A 26,641-nucleotide genomic window follows, 5' to 3' on the forward strand; every position below is an offset into this window, starting at 1 on the left:
GACTTAACCTTTTGTATCTTGGTACTCGCCACATTCTGCGTACCGACATTAAGAATAATTGCCTTCCAGTACTTTTCATGAGAAGGTTTTTGACAGTATTCCAAAGTAGCAGATCTAAACCGCTGCACGAGATTGGGGCAATTGTTTTTCTTCTCGGCGCGCCACACCTTTAGCTCGCCCCAATTCCTTCTCCCTCGGCTCGAGCTCTAAACATGCTTTCGTAGCCAGGGACCTCAACGAGATTAGATCGAGAGAAAATGATTGTCAGCTAGCAGTGTGGGGTTCCATGGATTCCGCTGAGATAAACAACCATCACAATACCAATTCTGACAGATTGATGTGAACAGATATTTACAATTTTATTGTGAACCATTTTACATAAGTGAACACTTTTTTTTTTTTTTTTTTTTTTTTTTTTTAATCAAACTGTTTTTTTATTTTTACAATCACTTGCACAACTTTTTACAATTCCTTTACTCATTGATTACATTCCTAATGACAAAACTACAATAAGCTAACAGTATATTTACATCGTTTACAATTTTAAGTGAATTCATACGTTTCCTACGTTCTAACTAGTTCAGTGTACATGTACATTGTGCATACATATCCTATTTTTTCCTCAGTTTGATTTTTTTTTTTATCTATTTATTTATCAATAAGTACCATTTCATTGCCTTGCATAACAATTGTTGCGTTACATAACAATTTCTTTAAACATAATTCATTACACTTTTTAAAGAATCTTTTCCTCAAACATTTTCCATTTTTTCCTAAAAGACTTTATATTATTTGATTTGACAGAAATATACCTTTCGGTTTGATATTTATTTAATAAAATTCTCTCAAAGTGGCTGAAAGATGGTTTCGTTTCTTTACATCGGCAAGTCCACAGATAACTTTTTCCTAAGATGAGTATATAGTTTTGCAGATCCATCTCCTCCTTTAAGAACCCTAAAATAATCTCCCTATAATTTAAAGAGAGGCCTACGCAACTATTCAGTTTATTAAAAATTTTATCACAAACTTCATTCCAAAAAAAGGTCGAAAAAGAACAATCAAAGAAAAAAATGTGATGTCGTTTCTATAGTCTGATGACAGAATGAGCAGTTGGGGTTAGAAACATATCCTATCTTACAGAGTAATTCGTTTGTGTATAGAATTGAATTTAATACTTTATATTGAAAAGAACGTAAATATGGTTCATTTGCAGCTCTTAGTGGCATCACGAATGCCTCCGAAATTTGTTGATCCTCAAGATTAAATTCTTCTCTCAACTTAGCCCATTTATTTGGTTTTTCATATTTTTGCTTTATAAGATGATGATAATAGTCACGACACTTGAAATTTTTGTAATCAAGGGTATTTTCTACGTCGGGCGCGTAGAAACGTAATTTCAACAATTTTACATAAGTGAACACTTGCTTAATAGCTACTTAATGTTATATAAAAGACAACTGAATTAATCTTTACATGATTTCCTCTTTAAATCTTTAATACTTTTACACGCCCGCATTTCATACGAGCCAAACTTTAACTTTTAATCAGCTTTTATAATAATACAATTTCTCTGGCGTCGCGCGCGCCTCAGTACGCGCTTCGTGCACTCTCCACGCGTTTCGCGCTCAAATTTCCTCTATCCCTCCCCGCCTAGTCGCTGTCACGCAGGCTACAAACACGACTGCACGCAGGTATTCTCTTGCGTTCAAATTCACGATTGTTCTGATTGGCCTAATGCGGCTACTATGGGTTGGTTTTAAGAAAGTCATTCATGAAAACCGTTTTACTCTTTAGACAAAAGCACCGAATGATGTCGAAACAGCACATAATTGCTTCGCGTCTCAAGTTATGGTTATTTTTTGCGGAACTTTCCTTTTTGTTACACTTTCAACAAAGGATTCGTTTGTTGTTCGTTATAAAGTACTAATGTTACTCAAAACAAATAATATATAATTCAGTATAATAATAATATATAATTGCGAACCGTTATTTTACTCCACTGAGAAACACGCCTGAAATATATAAGTAGGTAAAGAGAGCGTTCAATTGTAATGCATTTAATTTAGTGCTCGTTTTGAAAATTTGATGAAATATTAAGTCAATATTATGTATATGTTTGCTCGACTTCATGTTTAGACAATTATTTAACTTGGATAGTACGTAGTTCAGTGCGCTTTATACGTATGTTTTGACGTAATGCATAGCAAAAAAAAAAACAGGACTCAGAAAAATAAAACTTTTTCTGCTAGAAATAATTAACCATGTTACGTTTAGTCGGTGGACTTTCGATGAAGTTTTGATCCGTTCCCAAGCTTCTTTCGTTCTTTCTGAGTTAGCAGAGCACCCAGACTCATTCCTCGTTGATCAGTCGTTGCATGGGCACCCTACTTCTGGTCGCGGAGATCTGGACACGATGACTAGGCAGCTGAACATGAAGGCGTGCGGGCGCGCGACGCCTGCACCTGGTACAGCAGCAAGCAATGAGCATGAGCAGTATGATGAAAACTAGGATAGGACCAGCGATCAACAACGCCTTCATGTAACGCGGCTGTTTGTTGAACCAAGCGCTGAACCCTGTGAAAGAAGTAAATTTGTGTTACCATAGCATACTCAACCTCTCGTTCTGAACAATAAAACTTCTACCCCTTCGAATTCCTCCCCAAAAATACATCCGCTACTGTCTTCGCTTGGTCCTGCGAAATACATAGCTGATGTGACATGACATGTGACATGGAAAAAAAATTCAGAATCTTAGAACAACGCTGTAAATGTACATGGGAAGATGCATGTATATGCTTTACTTGTACGTTTCGCGTGTCTCGCTTTCGTGTTTCGCTCGTCGCGCGCGTTACAGAAAACCCGCCAAAAATGCCTCTTCTAAGACAGGAAACATATCGAAAAATAACATCCCACCAAAATCTTTTCTCTCTTCGATGAGAGTAAGGAGATCTGGGTTCCCAAAGGCCGAAAGTGATTCCTTACCACAATTCTTAGTTGACAGTGAAATTTTCCCGTCAAGAAGGGTTGCATCAATTGGCCGGTCCAGTTTGTGGAAGACTGATACTTCAGTTTTGCCGAGCAGTTCCAGCTAAAAAAAGGAAATGTTTCTGGAGATTAATATTAGAAACTTCACTCGTTTCTTTCCTGTTAACTTAAATTAAAATGCCCACCGCATAAGGCAAAGAAGCAACTATAGAAATTTACCTCCACAAATTCGAAGAGAACCGTTAACTAAGCTGTTTTTTAACACTAAACCTTTAATATATTCAACTGAAAAAAAATTAAGTTATATTTGGTCCACATCTATGCGCTTATTTTAACCGATTTTAGCCTGCAAATACAGCCGCCTCTCCGCGCTCCGACCCACTTGCTGCATTCGCAGGCGAAACCGATTTCACTTAAAAAGATTTCAGTACCATTCAATTTTGCACCCGTGTCGTCATTGGAAAGACGGAATCATGTATACAAGTGCCTTTTCAACGCAAGCTATACCGAGGACAGACCAAGTGTTAAAATTGTCTTACCTTAAAATGCAGTTTCTTTCCTTCCTTCTTCAATCCAACCTTGAGCGAAACAGAAACTTGTGCCATGCCGCCGAACCCCCCATCAGATTGACTATCGGTTGGAAGTTCGATGACCTCGCCATCTTTAAACGTATGTGACCAGTCTGCAGCATATCCATGCAGCCTGATGGTAACTGTGGCTGTTATGGGATCCTCGCATCTGTTGATTTTGAATATTATTATGGCACGTTTGTTCATGGCTTTCACCTGACATGTGATGTTACTGCAAAAATCGCTGACTTCGCATCGCCCGACAAGACCACTTGGGAGATTGATTTCGGGACATTTTTCTTCACCGTCTTCGTCTTCGTCATATTCGTACACATCTCGGTAATCGCGACTTTCTCCTTCACCCTCAGCTACGGAAAAAGTCAGATAATTTAGTGCAGAGCTTAACAGTTCTCTTAAGCCTGATTCTCATATGATCGCCCGATCATTTCTATCGCATCGATCGTTTGCAAGTACTGAGACGATCTAAATAGGCGATCGAAGCCATTGGAAGCGATCGGGGGCTTTCATATGATCGTCCCGATCGCCTGGTATGAACAAAAACCGACGAAAAACAATCATTTTAGTCCTAGATCCAATTCAACGGCAGCCTTAAATGAAAGAGCACAACTCGTGACCTCCTATCTTCGTATGCCAATTATTGTTGTTTTCCAGCGTAAAAGGAAAAGCGAAGCTAGAAGGATAGAAAACAGGCGATCCAAGCGATCGTGATCGCCCCAATCGCCGCAAACGTTAGCGATCATCTGTGTAATGTTCTCATATAATCGCCCCAATCGCAAGAAAACGTTTTGAAGTGACAAAGGCGATAGAAACGATCGGGGCAATTATATGAGAACCAACCTTTACTCAATCGAACTAAGAATAGATCTTGGCTATTTTCTGAGCCAAAAAAAAAAAAGAAATGTCGTGTTTATTACATGCATTGTAACTCTATAAGCCAGGTTAGAGACTAATATAAGTAATGAATGCGTGTTGTGTCATCATCTATTGTAAATACACCTGTGCTGCTTTCAGTTTCGAGCCTATGTCTTTAAAAGTACTAAACATTGTTACTATGAATCTACTGCATGACGGATTTCTGATAAGTTACACTGCATACTTTCATCAGGTCAGATTAAAAAATAATTTGGATGAAAACTTCATGAATTACCATAATATTTTGAAATTTTAATTTTTGAGTCACACGCGATGGCTCGCGACTTGTGCGCAATACTTAGCTGCTATCGTAAATGAATTACAAATAAAACTCTTGTGTTCTCTAGGATTCATTTGTAGTTGACCAAAGAAACATTTAAGGAAAATTAGACCACACAGCACATTTTTAGCATTGATCTGGGCAAGTGAAATGCGCGTTGCGAGCGGAATTGTTGGCAAAACATCATTTAAAATTCTTGCTTCTCCACGGAAAATAACAAAACACTCGAACACCGACATCTGGCGTTTGGGTTTTTGTAATTCTTTTATTCGCGTGTACGAAGCGGCTTTTTTAACTACTTATGGTGGAAACAAGAATATAAAGGAATCTTCTTTGATACTTGATAAGTCTTTTGTGAAAAAAAGGAACGATATTTCCGCCATCAGGTATCCTCTAAAATGATTTGAATTACAATTTGTTTTGTAGTAGGTGTTGTGAACCTCGCTCACACCCTCGCGGCGTGACATTGCAGAAATTTCAAAAGCAACAAATTTGGAAACTTTCAACTTACAAGACAGTTCCTTGAAAAGAAAACTTTGCAAATAGTTTCCTCAGAGCTGGTAAATTCTTCTCTCAATTTGTAAGTAGAATATCTTTTTGGCGAATGACAACATATTCATTTGCAAAACAGTTTTGAAGTCCCGCAGAATTGGCGAACGTACGTATATTAGAAAACAATATTGCCCTCTTTGCTAGCGCTAAACTCTCCAAGGCCTGCAAAGTTTTTTCATTTTAGCTTTTTGTTTCATAATACCGATGCACTTACCTGATACAGCCGATAGAAGGCAAGCGACGAGCAAAAAAATCCACCACGATTTGGTCGCCATCGTGCGAGGTACGGCTAAGACAAGAACTAATTTGACTAAAATATGCAGTTTCGTAAAATTTGAATATTCACGACATGGTTTCATTCCTGTCATATCTATTTTAATCTGTCATGGTTACAGAGAAAATGAACTTGAATGGCGCGAAACGGAGAAGTGATCTAGCTTCGTCAACGCGGTGCGTACAAAATAGGGGCACCCAACAGACTGTTTCGATTAATATCTGTTCGGAAGACCTATATTCGCCTCCAATTTTACGGATTTAAGTGTGATTAAAAAACTCAGGAGATTCCTACTGCTCAAACTTTCGTGACATGACGGAGAGTTATGCCTGTTGTTTTTGGCGAGAGAAAAATGTCGTTTTGGCACGAAAAATGGCCAGCTACGATTTTCGAGATGGCAACAGCGGCTGGTTAATTCGGGTAATAATATTTCGTTCCCTAAAATTTTCAGAAAAAGTTCAGTTCACTAAGCGTTTAAAAATAGGGCTTTAAAACGCACAAAAAGGACACTTATAACGTAAAAACGGTGTTCCGACACCTATAGTAAAATTTTCTCGTTGGGTGCCCCTGACAAAAGTTTGTAGAAGCGACTATTTCACGCGCAGCATTTAGCGTTTTTGCCTTCGTAGGAGAAAAGCCGAGATAACAAAGAAAGAAAACGCCGTGTTAGGGTTAGAAATTTGATAGGCAGAAGCCAGGAAAAGGCTGATAGATGTGGCCAGATGTGCCTTGAAAAAGGGCGCGCGGAACTCTCTCTTCCGAGAGAGTTCAGGGACTGGACTAGCCTTGTTATTGCGCGCAATGTTGACGATGCTGAGCACACGTTGAAAATTGTTGTGCAATGTTGCAGAAGTGCAACGAGATTTGCGCTTAACATGGATTGTTTTCTCTTCACAATACATGTGCAACAATTTTGGGGTGGACACCCGATGCATTTTAGCCATTGCGCCCCGGTGAATAACTTGGTTTCTCGGCTTTATTATAGTCTTCAATACTCAGCCAAAATAACAGTAATAGAATTGTAACGGAATAAATGACACTTTATGAAACTGACGGTCTGATTTGAGGCCTAGCAAGTAGAGTCCCAATTTTTTCCGGCAAAACCCCTCGAAATTTCGGCTGCCGTAACAAAACCACAAAATACCTAGAATGAACATTTCAACACTGGTTTGATACTTCGTCTTTAATAATAATTCCTTAAATATCAATACAAATATCATCAAAATTCCTATCATCCCGTTGTATTATTGCTACATCTCTTACAAGGAAAAAAAATCTTTAGAACAAGAGTTTACATCAAGAGTTTACATTTTCTTTAAAAAGTAGATTTGATTTCGGTTATAACAGCCGTCAGTTGCAGAACGAGCCAATCAAAACTCAAGCAAAAATACGTGACCTTGTAAAGGGTGGGAAAATTGGCACGAGTGTAGTTTATATTTGATTTAACATTTGGAAAACTGCTTAGGTGGCAGTAGTAGTTTTCCTTGCAAACTCGAGGATTTTTCGCTTTCTTCTTATTATTATTGAAAAGCATTCTTGTTCAGAGGACTAGCATATGTATTTTTATAAAGTCTTTGCAAATCGATTTTTACAATTTATTAACAAGCAATAAAATGTTATATTTAGATTTTGATGGACAGTCAAGATGCAGAACAGAATGTGACGCGGATTGAAGGTCACGTGGAGTCCTTACCAGAACCTACAAGAAAAAGACAAACACTGATCTTCACGTCTACTGTCATTATTTAAAAGCAACCTTGTGAAATCTCCGTATAACTGGCTGATCCAGAGGGGTTCAAAAGGAGGAGGCACCGAAATCAAAATTGGCGATTGATATGTTCACAAAAAGAGGGACCAGAGGCTTTCTAGCTCCAACAGGGGAAGGACGAAATGGGGAGGGGGAGGGGACGGGGGTTCCAGACCCCCCGACCACTTTCCCTAGAACGGCCACTACATTTGGCGTTTATTAATGGGAGGGGGGATAGACTATAGCACAACCTTACCATCCGCGCTGATCAAACAACAAGCCCGAACCTTTTCTTGCGGCAAGGACTACAACAACAGCAGCCACAACAGCAACAGCCAGAAATGATTGACAGGGCCAGTAACAGAAACACCAGGATCATTACTATGCGTTCAGCGGTGTTACGGGATTCCCACCAGCGAACAAAATCTGTAAAAGGAGGTAACATCACCATTAGCGCGTGATCAAACGAGCTGGGGATAGGCAAGGGTCAGACAAGTCCTTAGGCGTTCTCGACTTAAGGGAGTCTGGGCTTTATCATGACCGGTTACGTCACCGTAGAGCACTCGCTCTTGCCCGCTCCCCGACCTCGGTCATCATCATCATCATCATCATCATCATCATCATCATCATCATCATCATTCTTTATTGAAACACAATCAGGTTTTAAGCACAATTCTTGTGCGGTCGTGTGCTAAACTAGCTTAAACTAATATAATACGAATATTACTGCTATATATACAAATATATTACATTGGATCGTATTTACTATTAAAATAAGCACTTATATAACAATTAGTGACATTTAATGCCGTAGTAATGTCTGGGGTGCGTCTGAACTGACTGGGAATTAAACGACTACACTGACTGGTCGAACATAGAAATATGTAAAAAAGGACTAATTTCCCCAGTTCAAAGTTCGATACTTAACAAGTATTCTGATAGTTTACTAATTTTTTTCGAGCTTTACTGAAAAAATTCTACGTGTTTTAAAACAGATAAATACGGACTTGTCGACGCCATTTGTCAAAGTATTCGGTTTGGTTGTGGAGCGTTAAGAAAAGAAAAATACACGCTTATTCGAGGGAATGTTAATATATTTACAATCAGCAACAATTTATCTATCCTTACTTACACAGTCGAAGCTCTCTTAACGGACACTCTCGTAAGCGGACAGCTCTACTTACGGCCACCTTGTTAGAAACCCCGTTTTTACTCCCATACAAACTCTGTATTTTAACATTCTCGTAAGCGGACATTCCCGTAAACGGCCGCGGACACTTTCAGAGATTACGACTTAGACTTTTTCTTTGTTTTTAAGCTCCCGTAAGCGGACACCGCAAAGAAAATCATATAAAAAACCTCTGTATCTTGTATTAATCAATCAACTTCACATCGCCGTTCGTCACAATGATTTTACTGTAATTACAGTACCATATTTCAGTGTTTGTTTTGTCGTCATCCACGTTCGGTTACATTTCGAAACACCACCAACATGCATATTACCATAATGTTAGCTGGGCAAGCTCCCGTAAGCGGCCATCTATCCCCTACACCTCTAGTGGCCGCTTACAAGAACCATTCTCGTAAGCGGCCAGGTCCAGTTGCGGACACTTTTTTCGCGTCCCGAGGGTGTCCGCTTACGAGAGCTTCGACTGTCCTTCTCTTTGTAAATATATTAAGCGAAATACCCAGAAATAGAAAGAAAAACTGTCTTAGACGTTTGACCGCGGTGAAACCCGCTCCCGTCCTGGACTTTGCGTGGAGACCGAAATAAGAGAGAACGCCTAGGGACGTCTAGCCTTTGCAAGGGAATGTGCCTGTCAAACCAGCTTGTAAGTTCTACTTGACTCCCATGAATATTTTAGCAGGTTCACATTCAATGAGAATGGGGCTATAGGGTTGATGTGAGCCCATGAGAGTGAGTGTCAAACGAGAGCAAGGGTCTTGAATAGGCCTGATTTCCGAGTTACCCTTTGCCTCTGTTTCAAAACGAATCTACGTGCAAAACCATTCAAATGAAAATGAGTTTGATTTGCATGAAAATAGACCTGTAGGTAAAACTCATTTTCATATGAATGGTTTCACACTTAGACTCGTTTTGAAACAGAGGCAAAGGATAACTCGGAAATGGCCTATCAGACCATGATGGTGTCATATAAGCCGTAATAAAGTGTATTCACTTTCTCCTTACCGCAGTAATCCGTAGAAATTGGTAGCTCCTGTTTAACAAGTTCTAACTTCAAAGGAAAGAAAGAAACTGATCCAACTTTAGTTCCTCCTTCCAGAGTTACCTGAATATGAAAAAAAAAAAAATTCTTTAAACTTGAAATATTAGTGTCTTGATAAAGTGTTTCACACTGGCACAGGCGCGTAAAAATCTCGTCTGTCGGTAACAACTGAGCACGCGGTGTGTCAGTGAGGTTACTAAGTTACGAAGTCTTATGGAGTAACGCTCACGTGACAACTTTCGGGATATTCACGAGCACTCGCGCTAACTTTTGATTGGATAAAAAGAATCGGAACTTTCCGAGTGTTTTGAGCGATTTTACGAAGATTTGTCTAAAAAGGCGTCGGTACCTTGGTTGCCTATATTGATTGTATTGTCGCCCGAAACACGTGATGTGGCAACGTGCGCGTGTGAGTTCAACGTAGCTTGATACAGTGTATGGGTTATTTTGCAGTTTATTTGCGTCGGCTTTCGAGCTTACGTCATTAAGACTTGCTACACCGTGCTGAAGAGCTCCAATAAGAGCGAAACAGCTGTCTACGGTTGCAATCCTGCTCTATCGGTTCTAGTCGTGTTGGTATGTCACAAAGTCTGCTTTTCACATAGTATGGTCAACCTTGCAGTTTTGTTTGTTATTTCATTTTTTCGACGTTTTTGCTTGTTTACAAGCTAAAAACGTAGAATAGGGGTTAGTGGACAAAATTTGGAACCACATATTTGTAAACTCTCAAGGGACTTTTTTAATTTATCAAGGGACTGTTTTTATTTCTCAAGGGATTACTTTCCGCTGTGGGTGATCACTTGCGATCTCGTGGAAAAAACGTGACTTGTCACATTTACAAACGTTATATAACAATTTTAAAAGTGACATGTCAGCTTTCTTATCTCAACGCACGTGTGTCTGAAAGGCGATCTATAAAAAGCGTCGCACAAACAATGGATTGCGTAACTAAAACACGAATAAATAATCACTAGCACTTACATCGCGTTGAGAGCAATGTTGCATGAATCGGCTTTACAACATGCGATCGTATCTACGCAGTTCGAGTGGAATTTCAGTCAAAGACAGCAAAATTCTTTCGTATTTCATCTTCAAATATAATTCGAAAGCATTCACTGTATATATGGCTTTTGTTTAATCCTGGGTCTTGATATCCGACCCTCGCAGAGCCTAGACAAAACGCAGCTTGAGTGTAACGATTTGTTTACGCCCCAATTATATGCGCAATGTTTTCTCCGACAGTAGTCGGAAATATCCGTATTTTTTTTCGTGCTTTTTTTCGACGTTTTTGCTTGTTTACAAGCTAAAATGGTAGAATAGGGGTTAGTAGACAAAATTTGGAACCACATATTTGTAAACTCTCAAGGGACTTTTTTAATTTCTCAAGGGATTACTTTCCGCTGTGGGTGATCACTTGCGATTTCGTGGAAAAAACGTGACTTGTCACATTTACAAACGTTATATAACAATTTTAAAAGTGACATGTCAGCTTTCTTATCTCAACGCACGTGTGTCTGAAAGGCGATCTATAAAAAGCGTCGCACAAACAATGGATTGCGTAACTAAAACACGAATAAATAATCACTAGCACTTACATCGCGTTGAGAGCAATGTTGCATGAATCGGCTTTACAACATGCGATCGTATCTACGCAGTTCGAGTGGAATTTCAGTCAAAGACAGCAAAATTCTTTCGTATTTCATCTTCAAATATAATTCGAAAGCATTCACTGTATATGTGGCTTTTGTTTAATCCTGGGTCTTGATATCCGACCCTCGCCGAGCCTAGACAAAATGCAGCTTGAGTGTAACGATTTGTTTACGCAATGTTTTCTCCGACAGTACAGTAGTCGGAAATATCCGTATTTTTTTTCGTGCTTTTTCATGGAGCAATCGTAACGATACGGCCTTGTAGTCCGGCGGATAAGTGAAAGTATTGTGCACTTTATGATAAAAGCATGAAACTTGGCACACTAATACTTTAAATCATGGTGAACATTTCAAAGATTATAGGCATCCTGGATGTGACCCTTTTCAGGGGGGGAGGGGACTTTTTCAAAATGGCCGCCAACCAGATTTTTTGTTAAGACAACATGGAACAAAGCGACGTGGTACAACGTCAAATTGTTATTTTATGATATATATTTATTGATCTAACACCAAAGATAAGAAATATGGTATCAAAATTTCTTTCAAGTGTCTTACAGAATTTGAGCGGTCATTTCTTGGCTAAAATTACATATGCAAATTAATGATTTCATTTCACTCATATCAAATAAACCCCGATATTTACTTTATGACTGTTCTGAAGTAAGCTCATAAGCAATACAATGATTTCCACCCACAAGGGTCCCTGACATTCGTGGCGCTGACAGGGCAGATTTTCTTTTACACATCTACACCGTCTTCTGCAGCGTTTAGCACATTCACTCACTGAGGAGGAGGCGACGACTGGTTTTCATGTTGAAAAAACACTTCAAGGTCAGCATTGCGCACTTGACTGGTGATACGTAATGTTGAAAACAAATGCCAGTACAGTCTCATGGTCTGTAGCTACTGTTGTGGGCGGGTTTCTGCTTTATCGAGATACCACTAGAAAATTAAACTCAAATTATTTTATCCTATCACTGAGTCGAGTTGTGCGTTCTACTTTTTTGCCTTTAAAGAGCTCGTTGCACTGGTGTTCGCTAAGATCTTTCAAATTACGGACAGAATCGATGACTGCTACATTCCTTACCTTCTGAATACCAAGAACTAAGAGATCACTGCTGGTTTGAGAATGGATCGTCCATATTGTCCATTGTTTATTGGTCAAAACTCCTGGCCATCTCTGTTCCAGACACCATCCATCTCAGTAGTGCCGATGCAGTAAGCCCCACTTCTCCTCTATTTCTTTTTATGAAGGCATTGTTCTGTTCATGGCCTTCATCTAAAGCTATCCTAGTGAAAGGTCACTATTAACGGTGCACTTCGCCTTCCAAAATGCTGCTAGTATTCTGTGGTGCTTGTGTTTATCGCGAAGCATATAACCATGCCTCACGCAGGTGAATGGCACTGACACATGTGTAGTTGTAGTGGTCAAGAGAATTTTACAGCCACTGAATCCTTGTTAAGGCCTCTACATACAAAAGAAAGTTGCTGGTACGACCAACTCGACGCTCAGCACATTAAGCTGCCAGAAATGGAACTGTGGACTTTGGAGGGCTCTTTTTTGCAACATTCTTCAAACGATGTACCGCTACATTCTGGCCACTCAACGTACGATGCCTGTCGAAGCCTATACAGAGCACAAGCTATAATCTGGTGTGCACGGGCGGTTATCTTAACATGCACCGCTTTCAGGAAAAAATTCGAAGTTCCCTAACCGCTATTTCACCTTGTATTAGCGCTGACATCCAGCTACTGCCATAAGAAAAATTTCCATGTGATTTTCTATTAGCCATGCTATATTGTTGTGTTAGCCAGGCAGCATTTCTATAAATGAATCTTTCCCATATGTTTCTGGCCACATCTACTGGATTTGCTTTGCAATCGTGATTAGTATATAGTTTGATCAAATGTGATCATTCATGTAGGGTTTTTTCCAAGGATTAAGAACAGCCAGAACACGATTTTCAGTGTCGGGGTACTGAAACAGTGTTATGCCTGTCCCATGGAAGGATCCATGTGCACTAGTTGCTGTCGCATCATGGTCAATATTATCGACTGCTGATGTCGTGAACATACCAATGGTTAGTATGAACACACCAATGGTTAGTATAGACGGGCAAACTGTTGCAGCTGTCTTGAAGTGGCTAATAGCAACTTTCAGATTTGACTTCGAGTACGAGATCGAGTACGAGTATGACTTTGGAATTTCGACACGATTGTATTCCTCAAACTATAACTCTTCCGTGTTGCTGACTAACACATAAATAAACGTTAAGGATAAAATTGGTGTGATAAGTGACTATAGGAGGCAAACGAATTTGGTTTGAAAACTCCTAATCGTACTCAATCTCGCACTCGTAGTCCAATCTGAAGGTCGCTAATGACAGAGTTTCCAAGGTCTGCAGACAACACGTTCATATGAAACAGACAATCGCCCAGCCTGTAAAGTGTATCCACTGGATCTTTTGATCTTGTCAGACTTGAGTGTACTAATGCACCTAGAAATAATGGCAGTGGCGTCTCCCGTTGTTCGAAATGCCTGGTGTTCGTAGGGTGTTGTTGACGCCGGAGCTCACAACTGTTTTACAGTATAAAAAATTGTAAATGAAGAGACATAGCAAGTCGTGACCTGTAGCTTTGTGGTTGATGTTACTCCCACACATGATAATTGTAAAAAGCATAAGCAACGATTGAAGCACCGAATTTTCCTGACAACCTCTGAGAATGAACCAGTGATTCGCATGAGACACGATCTTCGAGATTTTCCGACGTTTTCATTAGCCACAAACGGCAAATTTCTACCTTCATACTACACGCGTGTACATAGAATGATCTACTGAGGAGTCCCATCCAAGCTGACGGACTCAATCAGCATAAGCGCCTTCTTTATATGAAACAAGAAGCTTGAGAAGCTTGAGAAGCTTAAAATCGGGCGCTTAATAATTAGCTATCTGTTTTGACTTGAAAAGCAGGGTACAGTACATGGCAACGTCATTTTGACAGGCTTGTTTTCCCAAATTTGAATTTTTCGTGTTTCTATTTAATAATGAAAATCTGGAATGTTTTCAAGATTGCATTATTACTTAGGGCCTGTTTACAAGCAGGTAGGGTAACCCTAGGTGCTAGGGTTACCCTAGCAAGAGGGTTAGAAGATAGCGCGGGTTTACAAGCAAAATTCGCAGGTAGGGTAACCCTACTTACCCGGGTCAACTTACACCGGTTACGCTTCAGTTAACCTTGTAAAATTTTGTCGTTAGAAGCTGTTATTCGAAAATAATTCCGTTCCAGTGCAAAAATACGACAGATTGTGAATGAACACGATGTTTCTTGGTCACAATTCGCTGTTTTTGTCGGTATTTTTAAACATATTTAGCTTCTTGGAGCCAAAATAAAGTTGTCCCGGGTAGGCGAGTTATCCCTAGCAGAGCGTTTACAAGGCGCTAGGGTTACCCTAGCACTCAGCTAGGGTTACCCTAGGTGCTAGGGTAACCCTAGCGCCTTGTAAACACGTCGATGAAAATAAGAAGAAATGTGGGAGCGCTAGGGTAACCCTCCTGCTAGGGTAACCCTAGCACCTAGGGTATTAATGACATAATGGTCTCAATATATAAAAATATATTTCGCACAATACAAATAAACGATTGAACTAGACGTCTAGAAGATATAAATTTGTAACACTTAGCAAAGTGCAGCCTTTTCGCAATACTTAATAAAGGCGGGGTTTTACCTGAAGACCAATTTTTCCAACGCTTTAGGTGGCTGACGCATTTCTCCTAATCAGGTAACTACTATTGTCAAGAAAATGATCACAACTTTTTGACCAATGATTAGGTATTTGTTTCATACCATTACTGTAATAGCAACTGGTGAAGAATAGTAGTACTGACCCAACGTATAAGGGCTGGAAAACACTGAAAACCATTTCAGCCGCGTTTCAAGGATTCCAAAAAAGCTTTACTTATCCCATATATATTTGTTTTCTAGTATTTTGTTAATTTTTGGACGATTTTGGGGGGATGTCTGGGAGGCGATAGTTTTTCTCAAAGGATTAGTAAAATTTAGACAAATAAGAAATATTGGAGATTTAATGTGATTTTAAAATTTGAATTTGAAGTTAAAAATTGGGGGACGGACACCAAACAGTCTCCTGACAACCCGGAGTGCTCTTGCGAGGGGGTCAACTGTTTGGAGGTGTTTCCATTCTTTTCTTCAATCCCTTCTTTAAATCTCTTAAAGTTCCATTCAAATTCAGGTAGAACCCCACCTTAAGTTTTGTTCTTGTGAGAAAACAACAGAAGTCAAAGGTTGCGTGATATAACCAACCATGGATTTTAATTCTCCCTCCCTTTCCATCTCCTTAGCCTTTCACCCCCACCTGTCCCTCCCTTTCTACTCTCATTCAATTTAATGTTTGTTTACATTTCCTAACCAATTCAGTATCGTACTAATCTGTGCCAAGCAACCAGATAATAACAGAAATTTGCCTTAATTTTGATCTCCCATAACAAGACCTTAGAGTATAAACCGTTAATAAAACAAAACACACTTGATAATAATTTTCTGAGGTTATACACCTTGCAGTATTAACGTACTAACGAACTTGATAACAAACCCCATGTCGTACTAAGGATTTTTACTGATCAACATAGAAAATAAGTTCACAATGGTTTGTTCCCAAAACGTTTTTTACTGTACAGAGGGTCTGTATATTGACCTGTAACTTGTATACCGTATTGAAAAATTTAGAACGAACCGACTTCTGCCCGCTACCATGATATCATGTTGAAAAATTAGCTCGTTCGAAACCGTAGTAAAATCGTTAGAGACAGACAAGATACAGCCGTTTACTGGCAGTCTTTGAAAATCCTGAATTTCGTCAAAATGAGCCATAATAAAGTTTTAAAATTTCCTTTATCAATATGGTTCTTATCTTTTTATTCAATTCTATGAACTGCTTTTATGCAGTACTGTCCACAAAGATTTCAATTTCCTCAAAGTTTCGGGACAAATGGATACAAAATATTTCGTGCAGAATGTAATTTGATTAAGCGAATGTTTTCGCGTCTATAAATACTCCAAGCAGTGAATGGAAAACCGTTTTGTTTTAATCGATGAGTACCACTTTCAAATAGTTATAATCCATAAAAAATAACAATCAGATCAGAATACAATAATTATTAATGTAAGGTCTCGCTATTATGTCTCGGCAGAGATACTTCTTTTTGCAAGTTCAAATGTATGCAAATTTCGTGTGAAATGTAATTCGATTCCATTGTCTTGTTTACAAAGTCTTTCTTAAGAAAGTTGTATTTTCGTGAATAAAACCCATTAACCTGTTTTGTTTTCCTGATCATGTTTGTCTGTGATTTTTACAAAACATGTTGTCTTTTTCTTCGGAACTTTAAAGCTGATTTCCAGTCCGTACTGCGCAGACTCGGGGTTTGTTTTCGTTTTTGTTTTGAATTCGTTGAAACGTTACACTTCGGTGACAGCATACATGAAGTTTATTTAGTCCGCCATTACAGTTCGTTTGGTTCAAGAATTTCCGATGAGCTGAAACGTCGGTTTGAAATAGCGTCAAGGTTCCTCTACTCGTTATTATTTGTTTTGCAATGATATCTGGCGTTAATAATGAAGAAAAAGGTAAGTTTGTCGCGGAATTTTTAGTTTTGCTTGTAAACATTCCTTCGTGTTGGGCTCGCATAAACATTGCAGCCGAGATTGCGCAGTACGGACTGGAATTCATCTTTAAGTTGTACAAAAATTCCTATTTTGAACACAGATGTCACTTCCGGAATTTCTCATCTAAAATTCAATTGGTATTTAATTATAATTATTCGAAGTTTTCATTTTCGAGTCATCTTTTCATTCGATAGCATTACTGATCTCGTAAAAAATTCCATTCAAGTTCACACCAATACTGTACATTGCCAATGTTTTGCTGACGTCTTGAGAAGTGTCTTACTAACGTCACTAGTCAAATCTAAAATATATCCAAACCAAGTTGTGCAAACATTCTACTCTTTGTGACAGGCGACTTTGACGCCCAACTGTGCGGAAATGAAAATCGACATACTTCTTGTTAAATATATAAAAAATAGTTTTAAAGTGGAGTCCGCCTCAAAAAAATGTACCGCCAGATCACACTGCTATTTGTAGAAACCAGCAAAGCGTCTAGTTTCAAAGTTTCCCACAAAAACATTGCGTGACATGAATGACGTTACCCCTTTTATTTACAAAAATAGCTTCAACTTGTCAAAGCAACTACAGTTTCACAATGGTGATTATTAGTACTTTACCCGTTAAGCTTTTTTCTCTGTCCTCCCGCCGAAGCAAAGAAGAGAACCAGATTGCAGATTAGCCCAAAAGTCGACCCAGTGTTCCTACAACGATTTACTGTCAAAACTGAAATGAAACCGATTGGCCCAGGCTATCCCCGTCATTTTTAGCCGACAGAGGACTATCGTCTAGGACGACCAAAGGGTAAACTATAAATCGGCCACGCCCGATTAATAAGTTCAGCAAAAACAGTAAAGAAAAACAAAAATATGGGAACAAGATACTATTACAAAAAGGCCTACTCTGGGACCCAAAGTCGCCGTAACTTTGGGCGACTTAAGGCGACTTTAGGCGATTTTAGCTTATTTTGTCCAAAATAACGGGCAATTTAAGGCGATTTTGGGCGACTTTAGGCGACTTTGGGCGATTTTGAGCGACTTTAGGCAATTTTAGATGACCATTTAGGCAATTTTAGTTGACCGACCTAAGTACAGTTGTGGTATACATGTACATGGGAATCATCATGGTTCACCATAAAGCATTGTTACAGAAAATATCTATACTTAGAGCGACTTTGGGCGACTTTAGGCGATTTTGGGTCCCAGAGTAGGCCTACAAAATCAGTGTGAATGAATTCTTTTAAAAATCTAATTTGCATAAAGCCCAAAATGACAATAATTTTCCCAAAACATTTCAAAATTTCCATTTTTGTACCATTTTCTAAATTTTGTTCCTTCTTTAATAAATAACCAACCTTAAAAATATTAATTAAACCTTTCAGTAAGTAATTTGGCAATATGCTCTCATAATAAAGATTCTGGCTGGCGGCCATTTTGAAAAATACCCCTTCCCCCCCGGAAACGATCATATCTAGATTGCCTATAATCTTTAAAATATTCCTCATGACTTATAATATAAGTGTGCCAAGTTTTATGCTTTTATCACAAAGTGCACGATTAGTCCCTAAAATGACACTTATCCACTGGACTATTGAACACATTGAACGGCGGTCTACCTATAACAATTCAAATATAGCGTCGCAAAAACAAAGCGTCGAACGCATATTTTGCTGTTTCATTTGCTAATTTCGCTGCCGTAATCGACTGCCTCGAAAGGTCCTTGCAGTTTTAAAGTATAGAATTGTCAGATCTCGCTGAAATTTGCACTGTTTATTTGTGTAATGTTAAGGAATATGTGTATAAATACCCGGCGCGAACGACCCATTTTTGACAAAATTAAATGGCTGCATTTCCTCCGCGAAGATAGGAAATTGTTAAATTAAACTACAAAGAAACTGTAATGATAAGTTCGAAGAACAATGCACAGGATAAACCTTCGACTCATACTTCATGCAAAAACGTCGATATCTCGAAGAGACTTTGATTCGTGGAGCAATCGTAACGATACGGCCTTCAACACATTGAACAGCGGTCTACCCGGCTATAACAATTCAAATATGGCGTCGCAAAAACAAAGCGTCGAACGCATATTTTGCTGCTGTTTCATTTGCTAATTTCGCTGCCGTAATCGACTGCCTCGAAAGGTCCTTGCAATTTTAAAGTATAGAATTGTCAGATCTCGGTGAAATTTGCACTGTTTATTTGTGTAATGTTAAGGAATATGTGTATAAATACCCGGCGCGGACGAGCCATTTTTGACAAAATTATATGGCTGCATTTCCTCCGCGAAGATAGGAAATTGTTAAACTAAACTACAAAGAAACTGTAATGATAAGTTCGAAGAACAATGCACAGGATAAACCTTCGACTCATACTTCATGCAAAAACGTCGATATCTCGAAGAGACTTTGATTTTGCTGATCAGATCTCTCAGCAGATCCTACGAATAGCAGCATTATCGTTTGCGGTCTCTTGCTGTTTTAGTCTTACTTTTATATTAATACGCGTATTTGATTCAAACCTTCAGAGTAAGCATGCCATCTTCTTCCGGTTCAACCGTGACTCTGATAAACATTCCTGCCTTGGCGATGTTTTTGACGTCAATACCCAATCCTGGAACAGCCAGTTCGTCACCGGAAGTGAAAACGTGTGTCCAGTCGATGTCTTCTCCTTTAATTTTCACGTTGATTGTCACGGTTACCGGTTCGTCGCACCTGGAAAAGAACATTTATTTCTGTAGTAAATAATAAAGATGGTAGATTTTAAGCTCGGTGATAAATAGTGAAGAATATTATTCTACATGACACGAGCGTGGGACAAAGAAAAAATCTGAGTCCCCGACGGGAAACGAACCCATGGCCTCCCAAATACCGGTTGGGCGCTTTAACCAAGTCAGCTACGTGAGACTCGTTGTGAGCTGGGCCATTTACTAGGTTGATAAGTGACACGCGTCCTGCATACTGCTAGGATCAGCAATGTCGAAATCATCAAATTTGTAGTAAATAATAAAGATGGTAGATTTTAAGCTCGGTGATAAATAGTGAAGAATATTATTCTACATGACACGAGCGTGGGACAAAGAAAAAAATCTGAGTCCCCGACGGGAATCGAACCCATGGCCTCCCAGATACCGGTTGAGCGTTCTGTGTGACTTATAACATATAAAGCAAAGGGTGTTGGCATAATTACGTGGTACTGGGATATCGTTTTAATCCTGGACGGAGTCAGGGTTACAGCGAAACCATTGCTGCGGCTCCCCGGACCCAACTTTGTATCTTCTTGGGGCCCGAAGAAACGCACCAAAATTTCGACCCTATTTTCCTTGATATGCTTATTCTGGCACGGCTCCCCAAGCCTGTAGTTACTGTTTTCCGATAATCAATCAATCAATAAAATTTGTTTACCCTCGGAGCTGACAGGGGCTGACTACTGGTCAAACAAAAGAGAGCTATGGGAACTACAAAATGACAAAATGTAAGTGACAAGCGGTAGTTCAGTAACAAAAATGGAACGCGGAGGTAAATTTGGAGTAATTTGTGGGAATCGGCCGCAGACATATAAAACTTTTTTCTTGTAAAAGGTAGCTCAGCAAAAGCAGTGTGGGAATGTGGCGGGGGGGGGGGGGGGGAGCAAGGGCACATAGGTGGAGACATGGGGGGTTGAAATTAATAGGGAGTTTTTATTAGCAGCCAGCTGGCCACATAAGCTTAATATTTTACTGGGGGATGGGTAGGGGTGCTGTCGAGAGAGAGATGATCAGTCATTGAATTTCCGAGTTTCGATGTTGTTGTTCTTTACAGCCACAACAACCTGTCATACCGGTTAATAGTTCCTGTCAAAGTGGTGGTTTTCCCGCCAAAGTCAGCGCTGCACGTGATTTTCAGGCAGTCAGCTGTTATGCTACAGTCTCCGGGAAGATCCATCGATTTGCATTCGTCATTTCCCGCCAAACCGTTCGCGATCTTCTCGAAGAGTTCGTCCAACTTCTTGGTGGCAGAATCTGTTAGAAAACGTGTATTGATTAAATTAAATGGGAAGAGTTAGTCATCATGATCAATTTGTTTACCCTCGAATTTTGCAGAGTAACTAGCCTCTTCTGCGAGGATGGGGCGAAAAGAAAGCGAGAAGAGAAACGGCCGGGGGGGGGGGGGGAGAAGGGGAGATTCCTCACCCAGGCTCTACTCGGATTAGGAGCGGTAGCTTATACAGCTAGTATCTCCGAGCATTTAATTCGCAATACACGGCACAGTGGGCAAAGACCAAACCACAACACCGGGTACTCCATGCCCTACTCTTAACGATACAGTCAACTCTCTCTTAACGGATACCTCTATACTGAAGACGGACACCTGGTGATGGTCCCTGCCGTTTTTTAGTCATTTTACTGTAACCGAACTCCCCAGAAGACGGACACCTCTCTTAGACGGACAACGGACACTTTGAAATCATTAACGGACACTTGAGAAGTGTTATTTATCATGTTTTATCAGTGAAAATACTTCCAAACTTCGTATCGACCTAAGGCAAAGTTAGTCAGCGACCTAACGTGTATACCAAGCTTACTAACCACAAACAATGACGCTTTACGGATTACTTCTCTGCTTACGTGTAGGGACACTCAAAAGGTCGTTTCTACTTACAGTATTACAGTTTGTAGAAGCTCTCAATTTTTGCTTTAACAAGCAAATACGGTCCCTATATTCCCGGCATAACAAATCGAACCCAATCGAACTAAATTTCAATCGAACTCAATCGAACTCAATCGAACTCAATTCATGGATTGAGTTCGATTGAGTTCGGCAATCGAACGAAATCGAACTCACCTAAAAGAAAAAAAATAAATCGAACCCAATCGAACGTTCGATTTTCGAACTCGTGATTTGTGGAAAACAGGCGTTGAAAATCCATAACCAGATCTTGGAAGCTCGAGTTACTTCAGCCCAGAGTGTAGCGCACGTGTTTTTCGTAAACGAAGAAATACTGCAGAAATGGCTTCAGATGCGATGTGGATTGTAAGCTTCAAATGTGTAGTAAAAGGCTACCAGGAATGCCACTTTGACGTAAAGGATGGCGAAGTTTTCAAGGTTTGAAAGAAAATAGGCGAGAAAGGCCGTGCATTCCGAATTGTAAACGAGCGCATCTTGACACTCAAGAATTAAATTTAACTTTTAATTTTGACCTGTGGAGAAAAATTATTTTCGCTGTTGCATTTACTATTTGTCCTTTCTATCATGGCAGTAATTATAAGATGCTTCCATACATCCAATATACTGACGCTCGTTCACCTCTTACTCTCTTGGTCACTGTTAATTGTCCAAGATGAATTTGAGAGAATCATGTATATCGTTAGTAAGATATTTATCATAATCATCCATCTACTGTACGCCGTTGCCTGTGTCGCGGTTAGTAATTTGCTTGTATTTTTGACTAAAAGTAACCCATCGAGTTGTCTTTCCGCAATTGCAAGTTAGCTAAAAAGGAAAGAGTACAACGATTTCGGAATACGCCCGTGGGTATAATGATAGCTTTGTTCTGTTCTGTTTTTTTCTCTTAACTGCCGTGGACAGTTTATAAATGGGGTTTCTATTATTGAATAAATTGTAAAAAATTTAAAGCACGAGAAAAACCTGCTTTGATGGGCTTGCTTTGTACATCCAAATTGGTCGTTACTATTCCAGACGACCTGCAACTTACAGACCCAGAACGATCCGTTCTCAGCAAAGGACTTTCTTTGCTTTGTATTGGTTTACCAGAGCCAATCGAACGCAATCCATTTAATTGTGTTCGATTGAGTTCGGAAACCGAACTCAATCGAACACAATCAGATGGATTGAGTTCGATTGAGTTCGATTTGTTCGATTGAATTCGATTTGTTCGGAAATCGAACTCACTGAAAGTCTGGTGTTCGATTTCGTTCGATTGCCGAACTCAATCGAACTCAATCCACGGATTGAGTTCGATTGAGTTCGATTGTGTTCGATTTTCGAACGTTCGATTAACTATGCCGGGCTTTATTATTTTAGTCTAGCAGAGGCTTGTTGCATTGTGCAAAGGTATAGCTTTATTACCCCGACTCTCTACAGAGCGGACACCTCTCTAAGATGGACAGCTACAGCCGGTCCCGAAGGTGTCCGTCTTGGTGTTACTGTTTAATTTTTTTTAAAAAAAATGTTACTTAACCGTGTAATGTTTTGCATCGTGTGCGCGAAACTGTCACCATCATCCAGCACTTTTGCAACCGTTTGTTTTTGTTCTGCAATAGGTGTTGCTAGAGTCGACGTAAACATTTTAATCAGCTTTCACTTGTGCGCACGCGCCCAAATTGTAGAGTCGAACAAATTGATGCCATTGCGGTATAAGCTGTGAACAAGTCTGTAGAAAAAAGCATTCGCGCTCTCTCCGTGCATATATGTACTGTCCCCTGATCGCCGAATTTTTGTTTGCCCTAACCCCACTATAGGGAGGCCATCCAGGCTATTGTTGTATTTTATTCACTGATCTCTTCCTATATCCTCATAAGCTGGATGAGGGTGCTAATGGGGTTAACAGTTAACTGATATTTGGCCAAAAAAATAGTAGTTAACTGATAAATGAAACGTTTACAGTTAAGTGTCATTCCCTTAATTATACTGAATACGATTGTTGTTGTTAATAAAAGCAACAAGCTTTTTCCTAACAGCAAAGCTATTTCGTGGCATTTACCTGCCCGCTGCGTGACCAGGTGACATATTAACTGTAAATATGCGAAAGGTACAAAGGTCGTATCAGGCACATGTTGATCTCTGTATTGGCGTCAAATGGGGCGTAGTCAAAGTTATTCTAAGTTTTTATCGACATGATGACAAAGGATCGGCATTTAAACGACACATGTCGCGTACTCTTTGACATGGCAAAGCACAATTCAATGGACATAGCTTGTAAACATTTGTCGACAAGTGAAAAAGTTTGGACTTGGTGTATTGGACCTTAAGTTGTTACCTACAAACAATGGCTGTCACATCATAATAATTAGTGCTTGACATACGCACCCATTACAAGCCCACTGAAACATTTCAGTACAGTTATCACTCCTCGTGTCACCCACCAGGAGTTAAGGAAGTTTTATCAATGGGGAGGCCTTAAGACTGCTTAGAACAAATTCCTCTAAAAGAAAATTTGGAGGAATCCGTCCAAGGGAAAGGCCCTGGGAACGAGGTTGGAAAAAGCAAGCACTTCCGGTCACATCTTATCGAGAGAGGTTACCCAGAATGCCTAGTCTAAAGAACTCTGGCGGAAGTTAATTTTGAAACAGGAAGTAGGCCCTCCAACCAAAACTGAAAACAAACGAAAACATTTTGCCTTTTGTAACGCAATACCAACCAGCAGTACCAAACACAGTCCAAACTTGAAGAAAATACATGTACTTATGAAAAATTGGCATTCGATAGAACAACAACCGTTGCACAAGAAAATATTCAAAGAACCTACGCTAATATAATACAAAAGGGGTAGGTCTCTCAAAGATATACTAGTAAGATCGAAACAATGAAAATGGCTAATACACGTGCGTGAGAGTCGTGCATGCCTATCAATTTATTGTTTTTTTCCACTGACGTACTGAAGTAAAGAAAATTCAGGTTATAAAATAATAAAAATAATAACTATGTGTTTATAGTGGTCATGCACTTAGCTTCATATCTCAACGAGATAGCTAGTTTATAGGCATGCCACTGAAACAGGGGAAACAAATAATTTATAAATGAACATAACAAGGTTAAAAATCCCAACTGGCAGGAGGCGGACCAGTTGGCTATATACAAAGCGTGGTCGAGGATTTGAGCTCGGGACAACCGAGAAACAAATCCAGCTAGTGGCAAGGGCAGGCCTCGAACCGGTGACCTACGGATTACAACACCAGCGCCCTAAACCACTCGGCCACGCTTGCCTCCTTATGACGCAATAATTTTCGCTGTAAGAAAATCGGTAACTAAAATTAGTAGTTAACTGACAACTGACCAAAAAAATAGTAGTTTACTGACATTTGGCCTAAAAATTAGTAGTTAACTGACAATTGGGTACCCCCATTAGCACCCTCCTGGATACTTGCCTTTGTTTCGATCATTTGATGAGAAATCGGATTTTCATCACTTTTAGAATTGAAAGTGTTCTACACGATCCTCGTGTATTAAAGATACAGTTGGAATTTTATCAGATGGATGTTTATATTTACGAACCATACTTGACCAGTCACAACTTGTCGCCGATCGGCACAGTCAGAGCGTGTGGCGGGCAATTTTCGTTATATTCGTGATATTTTAAAAAAAGTAACATTGATTTTTCCTCTTCTGTTCTGTTCCGATCTGTGACATCTAATGCATTTTGAAAACAAGTTTGACCCTTCTTAGGTACTAACGAAATTGTGCCCACTTTACGAGTTAGTTTTATATTTGTATGCTTAACACCACGCGCGAATTTTTGACCCGAGGTTAAATTTTGTAATTGCCTGCGTTCCGCAAAGCCTGACACATCAGTTCTGAAATATCAGTAAAGCTTAAAAAATACATTAGAAAGAAGATAAACTTACTTTCATCGTGGGACGCACTGCCTTCCCAGACAAGACATACAATGAGAAAAACTACCAACACAAACAATTTCTCGGCCATGTTTTGCCAAGGAGTTAAATAACTCGTGATAGGAATCAAATTTCTTTTTGTTTTTGACCTGTCAATTTTTAACTTTTTATAACTTTATTTCTTTTGGATTCCCGGCGATTTTGGCAATTTTATTTGTTTTGGCGACATTTTAATTCAGCGAATTTAGCAATTTTTCAAAAAAATCTCCAAATTAAAATGTCGCTTAATACCGATTTTCATGCAATTTTGGAAAATTAACCAAAATTAATAATAAAAAAAAAACGCTAAATTGAAATACGGATTTTTCAAAATTAATCGCTAAATTAACGTGTCGCCAAATTTCATGTAATAAGAAAGCTTATCAATGTTCATGCGTGGGGTATCAGAATTGTAGGGTAATCGGAAATGTTTCAGGTGATCTTCAGCGATGTTGGCACTTTGGTAAACTTCGAAGTCTTCATAATAATTTTTCATCAGCAGTTTGCACTCACTGCTGAAGATCATTTGTCTCAGTCTAGGTTTCAGACGCCCTTCATAGCAATATATAAATAGTTGTCAAAATTTTGTAACGGTCATACTTTTGAAAATGTATGTTGCTTAGCATACGAAACGTCAAGTTAGTAAAATGCGATTTTTCATGCTTATAACCGCTGTTTGTTAAATGTTCTAGTCAAGTTACGATGGCCTTCAGGATGGCCTTAAACCAAGGGTCTATATGATACAGTTTGCACTTAATTTTAAAATTTTGTAGGTTGATTTCACTGATTTCACAGTAATCCAGATCCGACATGGGCCCTATTTCTCTCGGTCAGAACTGAGAAATAATACACAAATGAAACTACACTGTTGGCTGGCATTGAGTTTATTTCAGTTTCATTTTAGATTGAAGTCATTTTTTTCTGAAAACATTTTGCGATATTTCTTGTCCAAAATATGTACATTTGATATCACGACCTTTTTTAGCTAACTTAAAGTTAGTTACTTTCCAAGAAATACCTAATATATATTATAATGTTTATCAATATTTACTCTGTCTTTTGTCAAATAAATCGTATTTCTCTTTTTTAAATAGCTTACACTTCACATGAATTCCTCTTGAATTCTATACCAGCGTTATATTATTATTTTAACTAT

At 39.2% G+C, this 26,641-nt stretch overlaps 2 protein-coding genes across 3 annotated transcripts; both read right to left on the bottom strand.

Annotated features, from left to right (window-relative positions):
- Positions 1 to 334: 334 nt before the first annotated feature.
- LOC144662249 (uncharacterized) lies at positions 335 to 5,625 on the bottom strand. Its single transcript, XM_078523018.1, has 4 exons — positions 5,534 to 5,625; positions 3,525 to 3,922; positions 2,983 to 3,088; positions 335 to 2,574 (listed from the first exon to the last, which is right to left on the bottom strand). The coding sequence occupies exons 1-4, from the start codon at positions 5,592 to 5,594 to the stop codon at positions 2,351 to 2,353; spliced, it is 789 nt and encodes a 262-aa protein (XP_078379144.1). The 5' UTR covers positions 5,595 to 5,625; the 3' UTR covers positions 335 to 2,350.
- A 1,153-nt stretch (positions 5,626 to 6,778) lies between these two features.
- On the bottom strand, positions 6,779 to 25,543 carry LOC144664433 (uncharacterized). 2 transcript variants are annotated; one of them, XM_078525550.1, is made up of 6 exons: positions 25,459 to 25,543; positions 20,715 to 20,895; positions 19,417 to 19,609; positions 9,532 to 9,631; positions 7,628 to 7,766; positions 6,779 to 7,292 (listed from the first exon to the last, which is right to left on the bottom strand). In XM_078525550.1, exons 1-6 carry the CDS (start codon positions 25,535 to 25,537, stop codon positions 7,283 to 7,285), a joined length of 702 nt encoding a protein of 233 aa, XP_078381676.1. In that variant the 5' UTR covers positions 25,538 to 25,543; the 3' UTR covers positions 6,779 to 7,282. The 2 variants fall into 2 exon arrangements, with proteins under 2 accessions (XP_078381676.1, XP_078381675.1); XM_078525549.1 differs by having other exon boundaries at positions 7,597 to 7,766.
- Between the last annotated feature and the right edge of the window lie 1,098 nt (positions 25,544 to 26,641).

This window comes from Oculina patagonica, chromosome 8, assembly GCF_052425735.1.
Source record: "Oculina patagonica isolate OP01 chromosome 8, crgOcupat, whole genome shotgun sequence".
Classification (NCBI taxonomy): domain Eukaryota; kingdom Metazoa; phylum Cnidaria; class Anthozoa; order Scleractinia; family Oculinidae; genus Oculina; species Oculina patagonica.